Source organism: Pseudophryne corroboree, chromosome 4 (genome assembly GCF_028390025.1).
Source record: "Pseudophryne corroboree isolate aPseCor3 chromosome 4, aPseCor3.hap2, whole genome shotgun sequence".
NCBI classification, from domain to species: Eukaryota; Metazoa; Chordata; class Amphibia; order Anura; family Myobatrachidae; genus Pseudophryne; species Pseudophryne corroboree.
The window spans coordinates 600059708-600083983 of record NC_086447.1 but is presented as its reverse complement, the minus strand read 5'-3'; the positions used below and the strand labels follow the sequence as shown (position 1 = coordinate 600083983).

The window sequence follows — 24276 nt, the reverse complement described above, 5'->3', positions numbered from 1 at the left end:
TAGTGTTTAGATATATACTTTTCACTGGACTTTTTCATATTTCTTCTAGAGCCTCATTTAAACTGGTTTACTTATTCCACCTAAATTTAAAATACTTATTAATTATATGGATGTCACTTGAAACAGGGCTGCACCCACTCTGTGGAATGACTCTCCTCTAGTCTCCAAACCGTCAAGTGTTCCATGGAAACTCACCTCTTCAGGCAAGGTTATCAAATTCTTGATCCGCCCACATAATCTTCATAAACTTTCCTATCCAATTACATCCCGACTGTAGAGTCCATTCATATCCTCACACATTTTCCCGTTCTTCACTTTTCCATCCTCCTGACTCCAGGTCAACATTGCTGTGTTACCATATCATATAGTCCACCAAGAACCTTTGCAATTTGGTGGACCTTTATGCAATAGATAACACCTATTCTTCTGTATCAATGCTTACTTCTCTATAGATTTATATATTGGTAGATGCTCAATTAGCTTAGTGATATCATTCAGGTGCTCGAAAGGGAGGGGTATTTCTAAGCAAGAAAAAAAGGCATTTGTTTCGCCCAGCACCCTGAATGATAGCCGTAACCAGATGTAAATTCCACATAATAATAGAATTCAGAGATCTTCGTTACACATATTTGCGCAAATGTGTGAATAAGCCCCAAAGCCGCATCAAGGCGTCTCTGTATATTTGGGGTCCCTAGCGCTATATCTAGGTGCAGGGTGTGGCACCCCAAAACACCAGCATAAGCCAGAAAGCCCAGCGTAGCATACCAGTGAAAAAACTATAGTGTTAATAAATTAGTATTTAGGAAGCCGAAGCTATAGAGAAAGTGATACAAAAATGAAATGCAATTAAAATAGAGAAATAGTGTTAAAAAATTAATAAGTGAAAAGTGTTAGTAGAATGTAAAGGTATGCCACACTAAGGCCATCCAGCTCAGCCAGTCCAGAGGCACCACACCTCACACCTCCATTACCCCAATCTGGGTCTAAGATTAACCAGCAAGGAGCCACATGATAATGGCTCCTTACTACAATATGTCTAAGCAAAGAGCTACCTACCTTGGAGCAACCCCATATAGATTGTAAGCTTGCGAGCAGGGTCTTCCTACCTCTATGACTGTTATTACCCAGTCTTTTTTTTTTCACTGTTATTTGCGATCTTTTTGTTTTATTTTATCACTGTTTCCATTTGTAAAGTGCAACAGAATTTGCTACGCTATATAAGAAACTGTTAATACATAAACAGGGTATCTGCCACTTGTTATTTCAGTTATCAAGTCCCATAACTATCATGTAACTGCCAGCCCCTCCCAAAATGCCTCACCTGCAACATTATGGGATCCTCCATTACCCACAACAGCTGCTAAAATTGTTTTCCTGCGATCAGATAGTCGCCGCCCAAGGGGAGTGTATATTTGCCGTGCAAGTGTGCGATCGCAAGTGTACGCCAAGCTGCTAAAAAAAACCTCAGTCAGCGGACAGCTGCAAATCCATTGAATGATTTGCCCTGTGTGTGCAGTGTGTGCACAGCCCAAGACTTAGTCCTACAGAACGGGCTGATCGGGGCCCGAGCTGATGTCACTCACCCTCCCAGAAAACGCTTGGGAATGCCTGCGTTTTCCCTGACACTCCCAGAGTGTCAGTTACCACCCACAAATGGCCTGCTCCTGTCAATCAGCATGCAAATGGATGTGCGATTAGAATTTTCGCACCAGCCTGTCGCTGACTGGCGATGCCTGTTTGCGATGTGCGTGTGCATTGTGGTGCATGCGCAGTTAATCGCTGATCGCCTGCGGTGCGAAAACGCACAGCAGCGATCAGGTCAGAATCACCCCCTGAGTTGGGAGATATTTTGATATAAACAATGAGATGTATGTTGGTGTAAATATACATTGGTGTGTGTATATATCCATGTTCTTGATAAGTCTCATGACTGGAACATTAAACTGACACTGACTGTCATGTGAGTTTCAGGGTGGTCATGTGCAGCATAATTAGTACATTATCCTACACAAATCAACAGGGACCAATGGCTGTTTTGATACATGCCATGGACCTTGTGTGCATGGGCTAATTAGTTCAGTAATGTGTACACCTTTTATCCCACCTGTGTGCCAAAATCAAATCAAACAACACTTACTGCCATCGCCCTTGTCTTACACATCTAACCAGACCAGAAATGATATCAGCTCACTTGGCAACTGGCTCTAATCTATAAGCCCAAAAATATGTCTGAACACACTAGGACAGTAGTGACATTGTATGACCCTGCAGCCTGTGATGCAGACATATCATCTAGCAACCAGGTCAAATGCCACTCATCATCTGGAAACCAAGGCACCCATGAATAAAAAAAGTCATATGTGCTAGGCTGATTACATAGGCGTGCGCATAGGGGTGCCTGGTGCACACAGACACCCCCTAATGTCCGGCAGCCCCGCCTTCTGCTGCCGCTACTGCTGCCACCGCCACCAATTCCAGTCTCTGACGCTGAAAGAAGGAGAGCTCAGCGCGCATCTCTCCTGCCCTTCACTGTGTCCCCGTCTCCGGAAGTCATTTAAAATGTCTTTCGGATGTCAGCCAGTCAGAGCTCGCGGACCGTCCCTTGATTGGCTGCCGGCCCTTGAGCTTTTATTGGCTGACAGCCAGGGACACAGTGAGTGAGGTGAGGCACAGGAGAGACAGGAATTGGCGTCAGAGACGGGAACTGGCGACAGCAGAGGAGAGTGAGCACCGCTGGAGGCATTTGTGTATCTGGCAGCACTAGGGGCATATATGTATCTGGCAGCACTGGGGACATATATGTAACTGGCATCTCTGGGGGCATTTGTTTATCTGCACCCCTGGGGGCATTTGTGTATCTGGCAATGCTGGGTGCTCATGTGTATCTGGCACTATGAGGGCATATGTTTATCTGGCACCACTAGGGGCATATGTGTATATGACACCACTGGGGACATTGAGTAAGGGGCACCACTGGGGCATATGTGTATCTGGCATTACTGGAGGCATATGTGTAAGTGGCACTAGACACAGAATGAAGGGAGGTGAAGGCTAATAAACACAGAGTGCAGGGGGCAGGCTGCGAGGCAGAGTGAAGGGTAGGAGGCTGAGAGGCACAGAGTGAAGGGGGAAGACTGAGAGACACAAAGTGAGGCGGATTGGAAGAGATGCGTAACAGGGAGACGCAGGTGGTAGATGAATGTGGATGAGAGAACGCTGGGAGAGGATGATGGGGGTGAAAGACAATGCAGGGAGGGGAGGAGATAGTGTGGCTGAGAGACACAGGGAGGAGATGATGGTGTGGCTTAGAGATGCAGAGGGTAGGAGGTGACATGAGTCTGATTGAACCACTGTGACATTATGATGATCTTTGTTATATTCCTACACAAAAAAGCATCTTCTGGACCATGTAATTTCCTACATGAATAGTGATTAATGATAGAAGATGCTTTCTGCCCAGGGAGGACATTTCTTCAGAGGTTCCCCGTTGTGAGAAACCACCATATACTGTAAGTAAGGTGCATATGGAATGGAAAGGAATGCTCCCAGAGTGATGAGAAACAGGTGGTGTGTCATGTTGACACGCTCACGTTTGCAGTGGCCTCGCCCCTTGTGGTATGTGATTTATATTGCTTTGAGTGTCAGTAGGCGGTGCTAAACACACTCCTCCCATGGTGCACCCCCTAATAAAATGTTCTGTGCACGCCTATTGGTGATTATCAGGAGAGTCGGTTACATGAGATCAGTCCACAGTAGGGAGAAAATCCATAAACATAACAAAGATAATGTAAGTAATAGAATAATAATCATGGATGTAGGGTTAAGCAAACCAGAGATCAAACCACAAACAGTAACAATGGGGGTCATTCCAACCCGATCGCTCGTTGCAGTTTCTCGCAGTGCAGCGATCGGGTCGGAACTGCGCATGCGCTGGATTAGCCCTGTGTTGGGCGTCCCCCCGCATGTCAGTGTGAATGATCGTAACTGTGCTAAATTTAGCTTAGCTACGATCAACTCGGAATGATCCCCACAATCCTCAATCCTAAATGTAATCTCACAGCAATAGACACCACCATAAGCCTATAGGAAATACATTCTAAAAAGGGTTAATGTTATCACTTGGCTTGAAGCATAGAGGGTTTTAATATAGCAAGATACAATTTTTGATTGAGAGCTGATGAATGGCAATCATTTCTTTCAGTGCCCTTATTGTTTTAGAAAATGATTGCCTAACTGTAAGAAGTGACAATTAACACTACCGTGATACCTGAGTACTCCCATCTTGGCTTGTAACCAACTCTTTTCAGTTTATGATAATGGTACTGGAACAGGTCAACACTGACATGGCTCATTTAGATAGGGATATTGGAAGTTGTGCAAACACAAGTTTATATGTTCTTAAATCTAACACGTCCATGGATTGGGCTTCTAGATTGGAGAACAGCATCAGCAAATTCAAAATGAGCTGCTGTTCTTAAGATTAAATGTAGAAAAGTCAAAGAATTACAAATAACAGCTTTTCTCTAACGTCCTAGTGGATGCTGGGGACTCCGTCAGGACCATGGGGAATAGCGGCTCCGCAGGAGACAGGGCACAAAAGCAAGCTTTTAGGATCACATGGTGTGTACTGGCTCCTCCCCCTATGACCCTCCTCCAAGCCTCAGTTAGGTTTTTGTGCCCGTCCGAGAAGGGTGCAATCTAGGTGGCTCTCTTAAAGAGTTGCTTAGAAAAAGTTTTTAGGTTCTTTATTTTCAGTGAGTCCTGCTGGCAACAGGCTCACTGCATCGAGGGACTTAGGGGAGAGAATTTCAACTCACCTGCGTGCAGGATGGATTGGATTCTTAGGCTACTGGACACCATTAGCTTCAGAGGGAGTCGGAACACAGGTCTCGCCCTGGGGTTCGTCCCGGAGCCGCGCCGCCGACCCCCTTGCAGATGCTGAAGATTGAAGAGGTCCGGAACCAGGCGGCAGAAGACTTTTCAGTCTTCCTCAGGTAGCGCACAGCACTGCAGCTGTGCGCCATTGTCTGTCAGCACACTTCCCACAGCGATCACGGAGGGTGCAGGGCGCGGGGGGGGGGCGCCCTGGCAGCAATGTAGAATACCTGTATGGCGAAAAATACATCACATATAGCCCTTGAGGCTATATGGATGTATTTAACCCCTGCCAGACTTCACAATCTCCGGAGAAGAAGCCCGCCGAAAAGGGGGCGGGGCCTATTCTCCTCAGCACACAGCGCCATTTTCCCTCACAGAAAGGCTGAGGGGAAGGCTCCCAGGCTCTCCCCTGCACTGCACTACAGAAACAGGGTTAAAACAGAGAGGGGGGGCACTGATTTGGCGATATACATATATATTAAATGCTATATGGGAGGAACACTTATATAAGGGTTGTCCCTGTATAATTATAGCATTTTGGTGTGTGCTGGCAAACTCTCCCTCTGTCTCCCCAAAGGGCTAGTGGGTCCTGTCCTCTATCAGAGCATTCCCTATGTGTGTGCTGTATGTCGGTACGTGTGTGTCGACATGTATGAGGAAAATGTTGGTGAGGAGGCGGAGCAAATTGCCTGTAATGGTGATGTCACTCTCTAGGGAGTCGACACCGGAATGGATGGCTTACTTATGGAATTACGTGATAATGTCAACACGCTGCAAGTGGGTTGACGACATGAGACGGCCGGCGAACAAATTAGTACCGGTCCAGGCGTCTCAGACACCGTCAGGGGCTTGTAAAAACGCCCATTTACCTCAGTCGGTCGACATAGACCCAGACACGGACACTGATTTCAGTGTCGACGGTGAAGAAACAAACGTATTTTCCTTTAGGGCCACACGTTAAGGGCAATGAAGGAGGTGTTACATATTTCTGATACTCCAAGTACCACAAAGAAGGGTATTATGTGTGAGGTGAAAAAACTACCTGTAGTTTTTCCTGAATCAGATAAATTAAATGAAGTGTGTGATGATGCGTGGGTTTCCCCCGATAGAAAATTATTGGCGGTATACCCTTTCCCGCCAGAAGTTAAGGCGCGTTGGGAAACACCCCTCAGGGTGGATAAGGCGCTCACATGCTTATCAGAAAAATATCCTAAAAAGTATACACACACATGCTGGTGTTATACTGTGACCAGCGATCGCCTCAGCCTGGATGTGCAGAGCTGAGGTGGCTTGGTCGGATTCCCTGACTAAAAATATTGATACCCTTGACAGGGACAGTATTTTATTGACTATAGAGCATTTAAAGGATGCATTTCTATATATACGAGATGCGCAGAGGGATATTTGCACTCTGGCATCAAGAGTAAATGCGATGTCCATATCTGCAAGAAGATGTTTATGGACACGACAGTGGTCAGGGGATGCAGATTCCAAACGGCACAAAGATGTATTGCCGTATAAAAGGGGGAGGAGTTATTTGGGGTCGGTCCATGGGACCTGGTGGCCACGGCAACTGCTGGAAGATCCACCGTTTTTTACCCTAAGTCACATCTCTGCAGAAAAAGACACCGTCTTTTCAGCCTCAGTCTTTTCGTCCCTATAAGATATCTGCCCAGGGATAGAGGAAAGGGAAGAAGACTGCAGCAGGCAGTCCATTCCCAGTAACAGAAGCCCTCCACCGCTTCTACTAAGTTCTCAGCATGACGCTGGGACCGTACAGGACCCCTGGATCCTACAAGTAGTATCAAAGGGGCACAGATTGGAATGTCGAGGCGTTTCCCCCCTCGCAGGTTCCTGTAGTCTGCTGTACCAATGTCCCCCTCCGACAGGGAGGCAGTATTGAAAACAATTCACAAGCTGTATTCCCAGCAGGTGATAATAAAATTACCCCTCCTACAACAAGGAAAGGGGTATTGTTCCACACTATAGGGTGGTACTGAAGCCAGAAGGCTAGGTGAGACCGATTCTAAATCTGAAAAATTTGAACACTTACAAGGGTTCAAATCCAGATGGAGTCACTCAGAGCAGTGATAGCGAACTGGGAACAAGGGGACTATATGGTGTCCCGGGACATCAGGGATGCTTACCTCCATGTCCCAAAATTTGCTTTTCTCACCAAGGGTACCTCAGGTTCGTGGTACAGAACTGTCACTATCAGTTTCAGACGATGCCGTTGGAGTGTCCAAGGCACCCCGGGTCTTTACCAAGGTAATGACCGAAATGAGGATTCGTCTTCAAAGAAAATGGACGACCTCCTGATAAGAACAAGGTCCAGAGAACAGTTGGAGGTCGGAGTAGCACTATCTCAAGTAGTTCTACGACAGCACGGGTGGATTCTAAATATTCCAAAACCGCTGTTGTTCCGACGACACGTCTGCTGGTCCTAGGGATGATTCTGGACACAGTCCAGGAAAAGGGTGTTTCTCCCAGAGGAGAAAGCCAGGGAGTTATCCGAGCTAATCGGGATCCTCCTAAAACCAGGAAAAGTGTCAGTGCATCATTGCACAAGAGTCCTGGTAAAAAATGGTGGCTTATTACGAAGCGCTTCCATTCGGCAGATTTCACGCAAGAACTCTTCAGTGGGATCTGCTGGACAAATGGTCCGGATCGCATCTTCAGATGCATCAGCGGATAACCCTATATCCAAGGACAAGGGTGTCTCTCCTGTGGTGATTACAGAGTGCTCATCTTCTAGAGGGCCGCAGATTCGGCATTCAGGATTGGATGCTGGTAACCACGGAGGCCAGCCTGAGAGGCTGGGGAGCAGTCACACAGGGAGAAAATTTCCAGGGAGTGTGATCAAGTCTGGAGAATTCTCTCCACATAAATATACTGGAGCTAAGAGCAAATTTGTAATGCTATAAGCTTAGCAAGGCCTCTGCTTCAAGGTCAGCCGGTATTGATCCAGTGGGATAACATCACGGCAGTCGCCCACGTAAACAGATAGGGCGGCACAAGAAGCAGGAGGGCAGTGGTCAAAACTGCAAGGATTTTTCGCTAGACGGAAAATCATGTGATAGCACTGTCAGCAGTGTTCATTCCGGGAGTGGACGACTGGGAAGCAGACTTCCTCAGCAGGCACGACCTCCACCCGGGAGAGTGGGAACTTCATCGGGAAGTTTTCCGCATGATTGTGAACCGTTGGGAAAGACCAAAGGTGGAAATGATGGCGTCCCGCCCGGAAAAAAAAAAACGGGACAGGTATTGCGCCAGGTCACGAGACCTTCAGGCGATAGCTGTGGACGTCCTGGTAACACCGTGGGTGTAACAGTCGGTGTATGTGTTCCCTCTTCTGCTTCTCATAACCAAGGTATTGAGAATTATAAGACGTAGAGGAGTAAGAACTATACTCGTGGCTCCGGATTGGCCAAGAGGGACTTGGTACCCGGAACTTCAAGAGATGCTCACAGAGGACTAATGGCCTCGGGAGCTAAGATGGGATTTGCTTTCAGCAAGAACCATGTCTGTTCCAAGAGGAACCGTGGCATCTGCCTCTAAGAAAGGACCTGCTCCAGCAGGGACCTTGTCTGTTCCAAGACTTACCGCGACTGCGTTTGACGGCATGGCGGTTGAACACCGGATCCTAAGGGAAAAGGCATTCCGGAAGAGGTCATACCTACCCTGGTCAAAGCCAGGAAGGAGGTGACCGCACAACGTTATCACCACATGTGGTGAAAATATGTTGCGTGGGTGAGGCCAGGAAGGCCCCACGAAAAAATTTCAACTAGGTCGATTTCTGCACTTCCTGAAAACAGGAGTGTCTATGAGCCTCAAATTGGGGTCCATTAAGGTTCAAGTTTCGTCCCTGTAGATTTTCTTCCAGAAAAAATTGGCTTCAATTCCTGAAGTCCAGACGTTTGTCAAGGGAGTATTGCATATACAGCCCCTTGTGTGCCTCCAGTGGCACCGTGGGATCTCAACGTAGTGTTGGGATTCCTCAAATCATATTGGTTTGAACCGATCAAATCTGTGGATTTGAAATATATCTCACATGGAAAGGGACCATGTTGTGGCCCTGGCCTCGGCCAGGCGATTGTCAGAATTGGGGGCTTTGTCTTAAAAAAAAAAAAAGCTCATATTTGTTTTTCCATTCGGACAGGGCAGAACTGCGGACTCGTCCCCAGTTTCTTCCTAAGGTGGTGTCAGCGTTTCGCCTGAAACAACATATTGTGGTGCCTGCGGCTACTAGGGACTTGGAGGACTCCAAGTTGCTAGACGTTGTCGGGGCCCTAAAAATATATATATATATATATATATATATATATATATATATATATATTTCCAGGACGGCTGGAGTCAGAAAGTCTGACTTGCTGTTTATATTGTATGCACCCCAAAAGATGGGTGCTCCTGCTTCTAAGCAGACTATTGCTCGTTGGATTTGTAGTACAATTCAGCTTGCACAGTCTGTGGCAGGCCTGCCACAGCCAAAATCTGTCAATGCCCATTCCACAAGGAAGGTGGGCTCATCTTGGGCGGATGCCCGAGGGGGTCTCGGCTTTAAAATTTTGCCGAGCAGCTACGTGGTCAGGGGGGGAACACGTTTGTAAAATTCTACAAATTTGATACCCTGGCTGAGGAGGACCTGGAGTTCTCTCATTCGGTGCTGCAGAGTCACCCGCACTCTCCCGCCCGTTTGGGAGCTTTGGTATAATCCCCATGGTCCTGACGGAGTCCCCAGCATCCACTAGGACGTTAGAGAAAATAAGATTTTACTTACCGATAAATCTATTTCTCGTAGTCCGTAGTGGATGCTGGGCGCCCATCCCAAGTGCGGATTGTCTGCATTACTTGTACATAGTTATTGTTACAAAAATCGGGTTATTATTGTTGTGAGCCATCTTTTTTAGAGGCTACTTCATTGTTATCATACTGTTAACTGGGTTCAGATCACAAGTTGTACGGTGTGATTGGTGTGGCTGGTTTGGGTCTTACCCGGGATTCAAGATCCTTCCTTATTGTGTACGCTCGTCCGGGCACAGTACCTAACTGAGGCTTGGAGGAGGGTCATAGGGGGAGGAGCCAGTACACACCATGTGATCCTAAAAGCTTGCTTTTGTGCCCTGTCTCCTGCGGAGCCGCTATTCCCCATGGTCCTGACGGAGTCCCCAGCATCCACTACGGACTACGAGAAATAGATTTATCGGTAAGTAAAATCTTATTTTTACCATTTTTTTCAGGGGTGAGGTGGCATAATTCCTTAGAGGTCAACTCAGAGATTCAGGAGAGGGCAAGTGAATAGATAATTATCTGAGACAGATACACACCTCATAAAGGGGCAGATGTACTATGCCTTGGAGAGTGATAAAGTGGAGAGTGATGCTAGATGATTGTCATGCTACCTGCGCATGCCAAGAGAGGCTGTTTGGCTTGATTGCATCTCTGTATATTGCTGGGTTGTTGTTTTTTTAGTCCCTGTCTAAATAAATGGCAGCCTGATCGCGGCATCTCCTGCAGAGAGAGAACAGACGTGCCATATATAGAGGTAATGTAAGCGGAGGGAGGGGGGGGGGGGTGTTTACTGTACAACTGTAAGTGGGAGGCTGGTGTGCTGCATCTGGAGTTCCGGGGAGAAGCTTACCTTAACTTCTGCAGGACTGTCGCATCTGTGTGCAGGGACACCTGGCCAGCATGAGATGCAGTCAGTGCAGGAGAGATGACAAATAGGTGCTGCGGCTAGCTGGAGAGGGGAGTCCGCACTGTGACGGGAAGATGGCCACCATTTGTGCTGGAGAAAACAGACGTCTCTGTGTCCCAGAGTTACAAGGGGTTCGGGGAGCCGATGATGACTGATCACTTGCCCGCCGGTATTATCAGTGTCCTAGTGTTAGTGGGAGCGCTCCACTAGTTAAGAATATCACCCAGTGGTATAGGTTTATTGGAGTTGTGGAGGTACTCTGTTAGGAAAATATTGTTGGCCTGCCCACCGGAAGTCCTACAATATCTTTCTTTTAAGCTAATTTATGGTGGTGTCTATTGTGGGTATTGTTACTAGTTTGATGTTTGCTATCCTGTTTGCTGAACCCTACAACCATGACCATTATTTTGTTATTTACAGTTTAGTGCTGCCTTTTCTCCCAATTATGGGTTGATCTGATGTAGTTGCCTTGGTCTATTCTCACACTAGCTGGTATGACTTTTTATATTACTGGATGCTTTGGTTATCAAATGACGCATCCCTGTCACTGGTTGCTAGGTTATGGCACATTCTGCTACTGTGTTGCTGGGCTTTGTGTAGTTTCATCTGACCTGTTTGCAAGATAACGCAGTCCGTGTCACTTGTTGCAGGGTTATGACACAATACGTCAGGCCTACTGTGGTCAGACCTATTTTTTGGCTTGTTGTTCAGTGGCATGATGTCACTTCCAGCCTGGTCAATGTGTGACATGGGCGATGGCAGGTGACTGTCGTTTGATCTGATTTTGGCACCAAAAGCCCTTAATAAAGTTACATTTATACACTGAAACAGCATTCAAGCCCTGATGACTTGTGCAGGCTAATATGATTATGCTGAGTAGGACCACCCTAAAACTCTGATTTCATCTCCCATAGTCTTTTTATGCATCTCAGTCAAAAAAATAAATGAAACAGCAACTTGCGCTCTAGCTGCAGCTCGTTAATCGCCCAAAAGAGCACTACTTCTTTCTAGGTACAATGATATATAGCAGAGCGATCTCCAAGCGCTGCTATACACAGTTCAGATTCATATTTTCCCTTGCGCCTTAAAAAGAAAACATAATATAAGATCCGTCCATTAGCAGATTTCAATTTTTTTTAATCAATCCTGAATCTTGCTACTGGAAACTGGCCTCTATTAAAAAGGATGCATTCCCATAAAGGTTTCTTTAAGACTCCATGTAACATCAAACTCCTAATGTGAGGCCCATCTGAACACGGCTTACCTTTTTAATAAGCCCTATGTGCACCAAAAGGTATCTTTGGGTCCTTGCTTGTAGACGGACTCCCTGTCTCCCCCACAGATGGCACCACCGTATTTGATAGGACAGCAGGTCATATTAAAAAAATATATTTCGATAATGTTTTAGATAAAAAATAATTTAATTTTCACAGAAACTGTGATTAAAAGATTTTGAAATCTGCTAATGGACGGATCTTGTATTATGTTTTCTTTTTGAGGAGCATGGGAATATACGAATCTGAACTGTGTATAGCAGCGCTTGGAGATCGCTCTTCTATATATCTTTTTATGCATCTCGTTGATGTGTCTTTTATGTATATAGTATTATAAAAACACTTCCTGAGACAACCCCTTCACTATTGCTCACTCTAGGAGTGGTTCCCTTCTCTCTTGACTTCTTGAGGTCCACAGGATAAAACTGGAAGCCATGTGGGCTATGATGGACTTCTTCTGAATGGAGCTATAAGGAAAATGAGATATACTTAGAGTCAATTGGTCAAGGAAAATGAGATAGACTTAGAGCCAATAGGCCAGTTGTTTAGAAATGGCTAAACCCCAGCTGATAGTGGCTTTTCCCAGGCTCTGTATACTGATGCCTTTTTTTTTTCTTGGTGGGTCCAATTCGGGTTCACTACGGGTGGCCGGCGGTCGGGCTCCCGGCGACCAGCATCCCGGCGCCGGGAGCCCGACCGCCGGCTTACCGACAGCTTGGCGAGCGCAAATGAGCCCCTTGCGGGCTCGCTGCGCTCGCCACGCTACGCGCGCCACACTATTTTATTCTCCCTCTGTGGGGGTCGTGGACCCCCACGAGGGAAAATAAGTGTCGGTAAGCCGGCGGTCGGGCTCCCGGCGCCGGTATACTGAGCGCCGGGAGCCCGACCGCCGGCAAACAGAAGACCACCCTCCAATTCTACTAGGGCAGGGCTGGCCAAACCAGTCCTCGAGATCTACCAACAGTTCACATTTTCCAGACCACCTAGCTGGTGTACAGGTGTAGTCATTACTAATTAAGATGTGCTGCATTCATTGCTCACTGACAATTATACAGATCTCCAGGAGGCCTGGAAAACATGAACTTTTGGTAGATCTCGAGGACCGGTTTGGCCAGCCCTGCACTAGGGGAACTGGCTAGGGCTATGGACTCTTTCTGGATCTATTGATGCTATAATGTCCCTATACAGACTGTCATGGCCTGGTAGTGACTTTTTCGAGGTGACTCCATGGTGTTTGATCCCTCGATTTTGCCACTGTTTGTTTTTTTGTAAAATCCTAAATGAAAATCGCAGTTATGATAAAAATGAGAATCATGACTAGTATTTTCAAAGCATGATGAAACTAAGGTATTTACTCTTACATGCAGAGAATAAAATATGCCAATTTTCTGGTCTAATCTGCCTCAGCCCATCTATAGGCATACAAGTGTACTGTCCCTCTACAGGCATACAGATATACGGGTGGTAGTCATGTGACCGCCGGTCGTCTGACCGACAGTCACATGACCTCCGTGAGCCCGACGGCTCACTATCCCGATGGTTGGCATGCCGACCAACAGGGACTATTTCCACTCGTGGGTGTCCACGACACCCATAGAGTGGGAATAGAACCCGTGGCGACCGCAGGTCGCCACCGAGCCCGCAGCGTGGCGAGCGCAGCGAGCCCGCAAGGGGCTTGCTGCACTCGCCCTTCCCCGCCGGGATCCCGATGTCGGTATGCTGCCGGGATCCCGGCGTCGGTAAGGTGACCGGCGGTCAGGAGACCGCCGGTCACCCGTACTACACCCAGATATACAACTGTAGCACAGTTCTCTCCAACATTATGTATTCATTGTTTTATATTTTTATACCTCAGATAATTGCTGAAATGAGTGGAGTAAGTTTGAGGAATAGAAGTTTAAATCAATAGCTGCAGAAAACAATATTGGCACTGATCTACCCCCTATTCAGGATCTATGTTTTTGAAGAGCTGGTAGACGGGCAAAAAATATTGTGGAGGATGTAACACACCAAGGTCATGTCCAGTTCCAATTGCCTCCATCGGGTAGGCTATATAGATTATGCCGGGTTAAAACTTTGCGACATTTGAATAGTTTTTTCCACATGCGGTATCCTTGTTAAACAATTAGCATGGGGTGGGGGTGCAACCTCTTGATAACAATTTATACTTTTTTAGTGGCTTATTTATGGATGAGTGTTGGCTGGTTGGCTGATGTTTATGTTGCTTGTCGTAAGAGATGTCGTAAGAGATGTGGTTCATTAGGAATAATTCCTTGTATATGTTCTTTTATACTTGGGCAATAAATATGATTCTGATTTTCTTAGTGCACTTTTTTTTCTTGATCAGTCTTAAGTTTAACAAAAGAAGTTTCAGTGTACAAAGCCTTTAATGTGTGGTGAGACATAGTGGACCTTGCCTTCCTTGTTGGGTTTTTATAAATTAGAGTTTCTCTTAATGTCAATAATCTGTCACTTTTTTACCTCAAAATAATAATAATAAACTAAGAAATCACATGTACATAAGTATTCAGAGTCTTTGCTCAATACTTTGATGCACTTTTGGCAGCAGTTACAGCCTCAAGTCTTTTTGAATATGATGCCACAAGCTTGGCGCACCTATTCTTGGGCAGTTTCGCCCATTCCTCTTTGCAGCACCTCTCAAGCTCCCATGAGGTTGGATGGAAAGCGTCGGTGCACAGCCATTTTCAGATCTCTCTAGAGATGTTCAATTGGATTCAAGTCTGGGCTCTGGCTGGACCACTCAAGGACATTCACAGAGTTGTCCTGAACCTACTCCCTTGATATCTTGGCTGTGTGCTTAGGGTCGTTGTCCTGTTGAAAGATGAACTGTCGCCCGAGTCTTAGGTCAAGAGCGCTCTGGAGCAGGTTTTCATCCAGGTTGTCTCTGTACATTGCTGCATTCATCTTTCCTTCTATCCTGACTAGTCTCCCAGTTCCTGCCACTGAAAAACATCCCCACAGCATGATGCTGCTGCCACCACCATGCTTCACTGTAGGGATGGTATTGACCTGGTGATGAGCGGTGGCTGGTTTCCTGCAAACATGACACCTGGTATTCACGCCAAAGAGTTCAATCTTTGTCTCATCAGACCAGAGAATTTTGTTTCTCATGGTCTAAGAGTCCTTCAGGTGCATTTTGGCCGACTCCAGGCGGGCTGCCATGTGCTTTTTACTAAGGAGTGGCTTCCGTCTGGCCACTCTACCATACAGGCCTGATTGGTGGATTTCTGCAGAGATGGTTGTCCTTCTAGAAGGTTCTCTCTCCACAGTGGAATGCTGTAGCTCTGACAGAGTGAACATCGGGTTTGCGATCACCTCCCTGACTAGGGTCCTTCTCCCCCGATCGCTCAATTTAGATGGCTGAACAGCTCTAGGAAGAGTCCTGGTAGTTCCGAACTTCTTCCATTTACGGATGATGGAGGCCACTGTGCTCATTGAGACCTTCTAAGTAGCAGATATTTTTTCTGTACCCTTCCCCAGATTTGTGTCTTGGAGGTCTACAGACAATTCCTTTGACTTCATGCTTGGTTTGTGCTCAGACATGCACTGTCAAGTGTGGGACCTTATATAGACAGGTGTGTGCCTTTCCATATCATGTCCAATCAACTGAATTTACCACAGGTGGAATCCAATTAAGCTGTAGGAACATCTCAAGGATGATCAGGATGCACCAGAGCTCAATTTTGAGCTTCATGTGATTTCTTAGTTTTTTTTATATTTAATAAATTTGCAAAAATCTCCAAAAAACTTTTTAAATTGTCTTTATGAGGTATTGTGTGTAGAATTTGGAGGGAAAAAATAAATTTATTCCATTTTGGAATAAGGCTGTAACATAACAAAATGTGGAAAAAGTGAAGTGCTGTGAATACTTTCCGGATGCACTGTACATTGGCTGTGCCCATTGGACACCAGAGTGGATACTTTAGCTATATGAGTACTGTTGCCATCAGGGGTACTTCTAGAGAAGAGGAGGCCCGTGTGCAGACTTCGTCTAGGCCAGGCCTGGCCAACCTGTGGCTCTCCAGATGTTGTGAAACTACACATACTTGCCACAGTTTTAGCATTCCCTAATAGCAAAACTGTGGCAAAGCGTGATGGGACTTGTAGTTTTACAACAGCTGGAGAGCCACAGGTTGGCCAGGCATGGTCTAGGCCCCTCTTCTCTAGTCAGCAGCAATGTAGACTTTGGGCACAAGAGTCACTAGGGGACCCTAGCGCTGTCCCAGAGACTACTGTACGTGCGCAGTTCTCTTTGAAAATGGGGCTGTGGCCACTTTCGCAGTGGTTTCACATGCACAAAACGCAGTGACAATGACCGCTGCGCCATTTTTCTGGGAGTTTTTGCAGTGCTGCCAATGCGGGACTCTGGAGGGAAAGTGTGGCCGGAGAGACTAACCAGCCACACGTGTAATGGCGGCCACGGCACTGAATTGGGTAATCCTCAGCTGCCAGGCACCATTTGGACAATAGGCGATTGGCGTCACTGTGAAACGTACTTACGGCGCTGGGCGTGGACTGTTTAAAAATATGTTTAATGATGTGTTTTAACATGTCATATGTAGTGCTCTGTGCACAATTGTAGGATTGCATGTTTAACTGTATTTATATTCAACATGTGGTTACCTGTATTTTAAAGAGAAAAATGCACTTACTATATCTGTCTGAATAAGGGTCTCCTATCTTCTGGAAATAGGAAGTGACATGCTAATCGCCTCTGCTAGCAGAGAGGTGTGAATGACAAAACCTTTTGATGTGTAAGTTCCTTAGAGAAAAATGTTGCTCACTGGGGATCCCCTTATCCGATATATAAAGTAGTATGGGCTTGGAACCTGTTTCATGTAGCTGATTTAATTGATATACGAATCCTGAATGGTATACGCAGGAAGAACATTTGTTTGGTAAATCAAATACAAACTGTATTTGAAGCTATGTGATAAATTTATCAATAGTGAATGTTAAACTGATAACAAACGTCTGTGTGGCAGGAAGGAGGAAATTGTTTTATGCACTTATATCCTTTTGAAATGTAATTTATTTATTTGTATATCCTGATTGGATGGAAAGGACTCAGGGGGGACATGACCCCCTGTTGTACTGTGTGGAAAATTGACATAAAAAGGAGGCCTGCGAGCATCCAGAGTGTATTATACCAACTACTTTCTGCTGTGAACATCTTGCTGTATGCCGTTTCCCTTAGCAATAGGGAAGAGTTCTCTTTAGAACTATTGCAAATAAATACCATTTGCCTGAAGACGACAGCGTCATCTTGTGACCTGCAGGGCTATACGAAACATAGCTCCGTTCACCGGCTGTCCAGGTTGAACCAGCGTCTCCAAGTTCCGCCTTCCGCCAGCTACCGGTAGAGGCCTAGTCAAGCGACTAGTGGGGATTCGTCAACACGACACAGGTGTGGTAAGGCAGCGTGTCGGCACATACAGAGCAGAACCGTGGTTCCAAACGCCACGGCATGTTAGGAGTTTGGTGGTGGCAGCATAAACCCACCCACGGCTCAGTGGGTGGAGTCAGTAACAGGCGGTTACTGACGGTAAGCGAGAATCCCCTATGTGGCCAGGTCCCGTGTGACCTAAACATCCATTCTGTGTACTGGGGACGGGACGCGAAAGCGGTGAGGGCTTGTCGTACGGGACCGTCCGGTCACAGTAAGTATTGAAATAAATGGGTGCGGTGTGGCCCCCCTGGAGCCCGGGGGCCGTGTGCACCACACACACCACATTACACCCATTATAAATACGACAGTGGTTGCCATAATATTCCTTTAATTCGGGACACACATGATTTACGGGATACGAAGGTTAGGTCGACACAGCTTAGGTCGACAGTCATTAGGTCGACCACTGAATGTCGACGTGGTCAATAGGTCGACATGGTCATTAGGTCAACAGGTCAAAAGGTAGACATGAGTTTTTCACTTCTTTTCATTTTTTGGATTTTTTCATACTTAGCGATCTACGTGGACCACGATTGAAACGGTAACCTGCGTGAGGCACCTTGCGCTCGCTATGCGAGGGGACACGGTGAACTAATTGGGGTTCCCCATCACTTTCCGAAGAAAACGACGCCAAAAAAGTTTTAAAAACCATGTCGACCTTTTGACCTAGTACATGTCGACCTTTTGACCTAGTACATGTCGACCTAATGACCATGTCGACCTAATGACCATGTCGACATATCGTCCCTGTCGACCTAATGCATGTCGACCTTCCATGGTCGACCTCGTAAATTTATTCCCACCAGCAGCAAAAAAAGGAATAAAAATCCCAAACCAATGTGGTTTAACAAAAATATAAAGAAATTAATGGACAAAAAAAGACGGGCATTTAAAAAATACAAATCTGAGGGGGATGCGGAGTCATTTCAACACTATAAGGACTGTAACAAAATATGCAAAAAAGGTATAAGAGTGGCTAAAGTAGAAACTGAAAGACTAGTAGGAAAGCAAAGCGAATCCCCAAAATTTTTGAAGTACATCAACAGTAAGAGACTAAAGAAGGAGAGTATAGGTCCTTTAAAGGACAAGAGGGGAGTCTTAATCAAAAATGATAATGACATAGCAAACAAACTAAAGTTTTTTTTAACGGTATTTACCAGAGAGGACCAAATGCTGGGTCTAACACAAAATCTCAACAAAGATAATGTCCCACTGCTAAATGCTTATTTGAGTGAGGAGGTAGTCTGTGACCAATTAAAAAAGTTAAAGATTAATAAGTCATCTGGTCCCAATAGAATTCATCCGAGGGTTCTTATGGAGCTGCACGCTGAACTAGCAAGACATCTATTTTTGATCTTCATGGATTCGGTTAAATCGGGTATGGTTCCCAAGGACTGGCGTATAGCGGAGGTAGTGCTGATATTTAAAAAGGGGAGCAAAGCTGAACCAGGTAATTATAGACCAGTTAGTCTTACATCTATAGTGGGGAAAGTATTGGAAGGTATTTTAAGGGACAGTATTCAAAAGTTCGTTGAAGCAAATAAGGTCATTAAAAGGAACCAACATGGATTTGTGAAGGACAGATCATGTCAGACCAACTTACTTGGCTTTTATGAAACAGTAAGTGCGAACCTGGATCAGGGTAAGGAGGTGGATATAATCTTTTTAGACTTTGCCAAAGCTTTCGACACTGTACCACACATGCGTCTTATCTATAAGCTACAAGAAATAGGGCTAGGGAGCACAATATGCACTTGGGTCAGTAATTGGTTAGATAATAGGGAGCAGCGCGTTGTGGTCAATGGATCATTTTCAAATTGGACTAAAGTACTAAGTGGTGTGCCACAACGGTCTGTACTTGGACCACTTTTGTTCAACATTTTCATCAACGACCTAACAGTAGGTCTAGAGAGCATGGTGTAAATTTTCGCAGACGAAACCAAATTGTGTAAGGTTATAAATACGGAGGAGGATGCTGAGTCTCTTCAGAACGACTTAACTAAACTGTTAGCATGGGCAGCAAAATGGAGAATGAGATTCAACACAGACAAGTGTAAGGTAATGCACTGTGGAGGCAAGACCAAAACTTACACCTACATACTAAATGGGGTAATATTAGGGGATTCTGTACTGGAAAAAGTCTTAGGGGTTCACATAGATAACAAATTAAGCAGCAGTACCCAAAGTAGGAGTGCAGCAAAGAAGGCTAATAAGATATTAGCATGCATAAAACGGGGAATTGATGCAAGGGACGAGAGTATTATACTCCCATTATATAAATCGCTAGTGAGGCCACATCTTGAATACTGTGTGCAATTTTGGGCACCATATTACAAAAAGGATATCCTGGAGCTAGAAAAGATTCAGAGGCGGGCGACCCAACTAATCAAGGGCATGGAGACGCTGGAATACGAGGAAAGGCTTGCAAGGCCAGGCATGTTTACATTGGAAAAGAGGAGACATGATCAACATCTACAAATATATAAGGGGTCAATACACAGAGCTTGGGAGAGACCTGCTTTCTAAAGGTCAGCACAGAGAACATGTGGTCTCTCGCTTAGGTTAGAGGAGAGGAGTTTCTGCACATTGGGGGTAATTCCAAGTTGATCGCAGCAGGAATTTTGTTAGCAGTTGGGCAAAACCATGTGCACTGCAGGGGAGGCAGATTTAACATGTGCAGAGAGAGTTAGATTTGGGTGTGGTGTGTTCAATCTGCAATCTAATTTGCAGTGTAAAAATAAAGCAGCCAGTATTTACTCTGCACAGAAACAAAATAACCCACCCAAATCTAACTCTTTCTGCACATGTTATATCTGCCTCCCCTGCAGTGCACATGGTTTTGCCCAACTGCTAACAAAATTCCTGCTGCGATCAACTTGGAATTACCCCCCATTGAGGCGAAAAGGTTTTTTCACAGTAAGGACAATACGTGTTTGGAATTCCCTGCCTGAGAGAGTAGTAGCTGCGGACTCAGTCAACACCTTTAAGAATGGGTTAGATAAATTCCTATTGGATAAAGATATTCAGGGTTATGGTGCGTAGGCACGCATTATAGTTAATTGAACTTGTCCTAACATAAAAATAACTAATCCTATAATAAGACTGCATAGGAGACCACAAATAGGTTGAACTCGATGGACAATTGTCTTTTTTCAACCTTAGTTACTATGTTACTGTCGACCTAAGTTGTATCTACCCAACGACCCATACCCTGATTTACACAGGTTCTGTGGCTGTACCAGTTGAAATGCAGGCTTGAGTTTAGACAGCCATGGAACCTGTGTAGTTCATGTCCTGGATTGAAGGGATATTGTGCCTATGTATAGTTGCTGCCACCACAAGACTCCTGTAACTTCTTCCTCAGTGGTGTGTGTCTACTGCAGCTCCTCTTTGCAGCTTACTCGGGTTCAATCCACCTGACTGCTTACTTATGCTGGGCATACACGCTACAATTATCTGGCCAATCCGCCTGGCAAATCGGCCATATAATTGTATTGTGTATGCACACCACCAATCTGATATTATTGATTGGCCGGACATGCTGGATCATCCAGCATGTCCATCTGATACAATATTTTGTGTTTAAAAGTCGGCCGTAACGGGCAGTGTATACAGCAACTGCCCAAGTGACTGACATTTCTCTGCAGTGTATTGAGCGTGTACTCGCCTCCATTTATCTCCAGTCAGTGTCAGTGGCTATTCAGAGCTGCTGACTTCATGTACAGCAGATCCACTGGCATCACATGTGGCAGGGTAGAAGCACTTCAGGTGGGAGTCACTATCATTGGGTATGCTGCTTAATTAAAATGAAAGTGATTCTCAGTGTGTAATCCACCAGGGGTGGGGTGGTGGAGGTGGTGGTGTTTGTATGTATGTGTAGCACTGAGTGGGTGGGGGTGATGTATGTATGGGGGGGAATACAGCAGCAGGGACAGCACCTGCCGCAGCATTCAGTGTGCATTGGTCACTCTCCACTCTCCCTGTGCACTCAGCTCACCCGCCTCACTGCCTGTGATGCACATACTTGGCCGGCTCGATTGCTGTTCATATTAAACAGCTAGCCTGCCATTATCAAAGACAGTGCACCAAACCTGTTTCCGTGACTTGACGTTATCACCATATATCTTGACAAGTTGGGAATGAATTTCCGGTGCTGATGTGCCTTTTAGAAATCTGATCACACTACACACCTCAATGTGTGCCCATGTTTCCCGCCAGCCCCGCCATTTTACAACTGATGTTGGGACAGCATGGCTGAGATTAGGTGCAGCATAATGGCCATGAGGGGGGAGCAGTGGTCTACCTGCTCTGGCCTAGCAGGAAATTGGAATGAAATAGAGAACTTTACACACGTGAGAGGTCTTGTTATGTTAATTATTGAACCACCCTTGTACAATCCCATTCATAATTAACAAAATGAGCACAGTGAGATCTAAAAGCTTACAGTTAAACATGTTTACTATGTATTTTGTTAGCACATGTGTCTTGTTTCTTTTCAGTGGTCTTTTATCAATGAGTTAAATAAACTGCAGAGTTTGCAGTCTTTAACTTGCCAGAATAACCCGATAATGGACTCTGAGAAGAACCCTGAGACTGTCAGGCAGCTTATAATCGCAAAGATAGCAAGGCTAAAAGTTTTAAACAAGACTGAGGTAAGTGTTTTCACCTTAAGTGGGATATAAGTGATATGCAAATGCACAATATTCCTGAACTGTTTCACTTACAAAATATGTGATGATAAAAAAAAATGCAATGGACAATTATAAGGAATTACTTTGTTATATTACTAGAACCTTTGTAAAATGAGTACAGCTTTAATAATAATAATAAAAAAAAAATGTTTACTGTACATACAGTATTTGAATGATACACACATAAATGGGGAGATCTATCAAGCCTTGGAGAGTGATAAAGTGGGGGAGCTGCCCAAAGCAACCAATCCGCTTTTAACTGTCATTTATCTATCACAGCATTTGAAATGGCTGTTAGATGCTGATTGGTTGCTTTGGGCAACTAATGCATTTTTATCACTCTCCAAAATCTTGATACATCTCCCCCAAAGACTGTTGATATTCAGATAATGTTTCATTTTATTGACAATGGCTTAATACATAAAATGCATCCGTAGAAATTGTGCCAATATGTCCTATTTTGCTTTCGATTAGATATGTTTGCTGTGGCTTTTAAACTAAAAATGCGCAAAGTGATCTTAAACTATGGAGACAGATTATAATAGTAAAGGGCCCTACACACTGAACGACATTTTAGAAAGATATTGTTCAAAAATGAACAATATATCGTTCAGCTTGGAGGCACTGATGATGAACGATGCATGTCCCCGCAGTCGTTCATCATGGTCTATCATTGTTTTTCTCCGGCAAGGTCCACAGGTTATCCACAGGATAACATTGGGATATGATGGAGCGTCAAAGCTTTCTGGCTTCCCAGGATGCAATGGGCCCATCCATATATCCCCGCCCACTGGCTCAGGCAAATCAGTTTTTCTCTGGCTGGGTCCACAGGTTATCCACAGGATAACAGTGGGATATGCCGGAGCGACAGCGGAAATGGCACCAAACGGTCACGAGCTTTCTGGCCTCCCAGGATGTATCGGGGCTTCTCCATATAATCCCGCCCACTGACTCAGTCAAATCAGTTTTTTGTTTGGTGCGGCAGGAGCCGGACCATGGTCACAGGGCTGCGAATAAATAGCAGCCTGAAGCTTTTATTATTTTATTTTTATAGTCTTATTATGTTTTTTCTCTCTTGAGTGAATTTTCTTAACAGCGTCTTAAACGCATACTAGAAAGAGTTGCTCCAACAACTCTCCACCGGGTCGCAGCAATGCTGACCTTCGCGGTATAGTGCTGTCTCGACGGGCGTCTGTGTCGGATGATTCTAGCAGGTCCAGCAGACGTAACCAGGCTGTGGCCGGAGCATGGGGAGAAGGTAAGGCATCGGTTTCCTCTTACTAGGGGGTCCGGACACAGCTTCACTGTATTGGAGGAGACTACAAACAGTGGTTGATGCGCTGCCACTCTTAAGTGCATTAGCGCTATGCTTTAGGGATCATAGGCGCCAGGACTAGGTGAGGCCGCGATCCTTAGAGTTTAAGTCAACGGGGGGAGTTAGACGCTCTCCTGGTCGCCCCACCCCGAAGTTCATGACCAGTTTCCGTGCGTCTCCCGTCCATGAACTAATGACCTCACTTCCAGCTCAGACGCTACCACGAGGGTACTTGGTCGCAGCTTAGACGCTGTGATGGTGTACACTAGACTTTCCACCTAGACCCGGTCGCAGACAGGAGCGCCTGCATACACTTATCGTTCAATGAGCGTCTGTGTCCATTAAAGAGCGTCATCAGTCATTAAGAGCCGCAGTGTACACTAGTAGCGTCTGAATCCACTCCGCGTCTTGCGAGCATATTGATGGATATGGAAGTGTGGTGAGTCTCCCTGTATCCCACTCTATGGAGAAATGGGGTATACAGTACTAAAAATTATCTCGACTTGTTAGTATGAATTGTTAATTTTTGGTACATATTGCATATGAGGCCTGTATATTACTGTTGTTTTCTGCATGATATGTATTGAAAAACTGGTTAAAAACAGAAATACAATTTCTCTGACGTCCTAGTGGATGCTGGGGACTCCGTAAGGACCATGGGGATATAGCGGCTCCGCAGGAGACAGGGCACAATAATAAAAGCTTTAGGATCAGGTGGTGTGCACTGGCTCCTCCCCCTATGACCCTCCTCCAAGCCTCAGTTAGATTTTTGTGCCCGGCCGAGAAGGGTGCAATCTAGGTGGCTCTCCTGAGCTGCTTAGAATAAAAGTTTAAGTTAGGTTTTTTTCTTTCAGTGAGACCTGCTGGCAACAGACTCACTGCTACGAGGGACTTAGGGGAGAGAAGTAAACTCACCTGCGTGCAGGATGGATTTGCTTCTTAGGCTACTG

The 24276-nt window shown here is 45.5% G+C and overlaps 1 protein-coding gene across 2 annotated transcripts in view; it reads left to right on the top strand.

The window, feature by feature from the left end:
- Window positions 1–24276, top strand: part of TBCE (tubulin folding cofactor E) — a 517370-nt gene that overhangs the window by 342019 nt on the left and 151075 nt on the right. For both annotated transcript variants that reach the window (XR_010176094.1, XM_063917562.1), the window contains exon 14: window positions 21820–21972. Coding sequence is in view for 1 of the 2 variants with exons in the window: in XM_063917562.1 (XP_063773632.1) it covers window positions 21820–21972 (153 nt within the window). In the remaining variant the exon portion in view is untranslated. The remainder of the gene's footprint in view (window positions 1–21819; window positions 21973–24276) is intronic.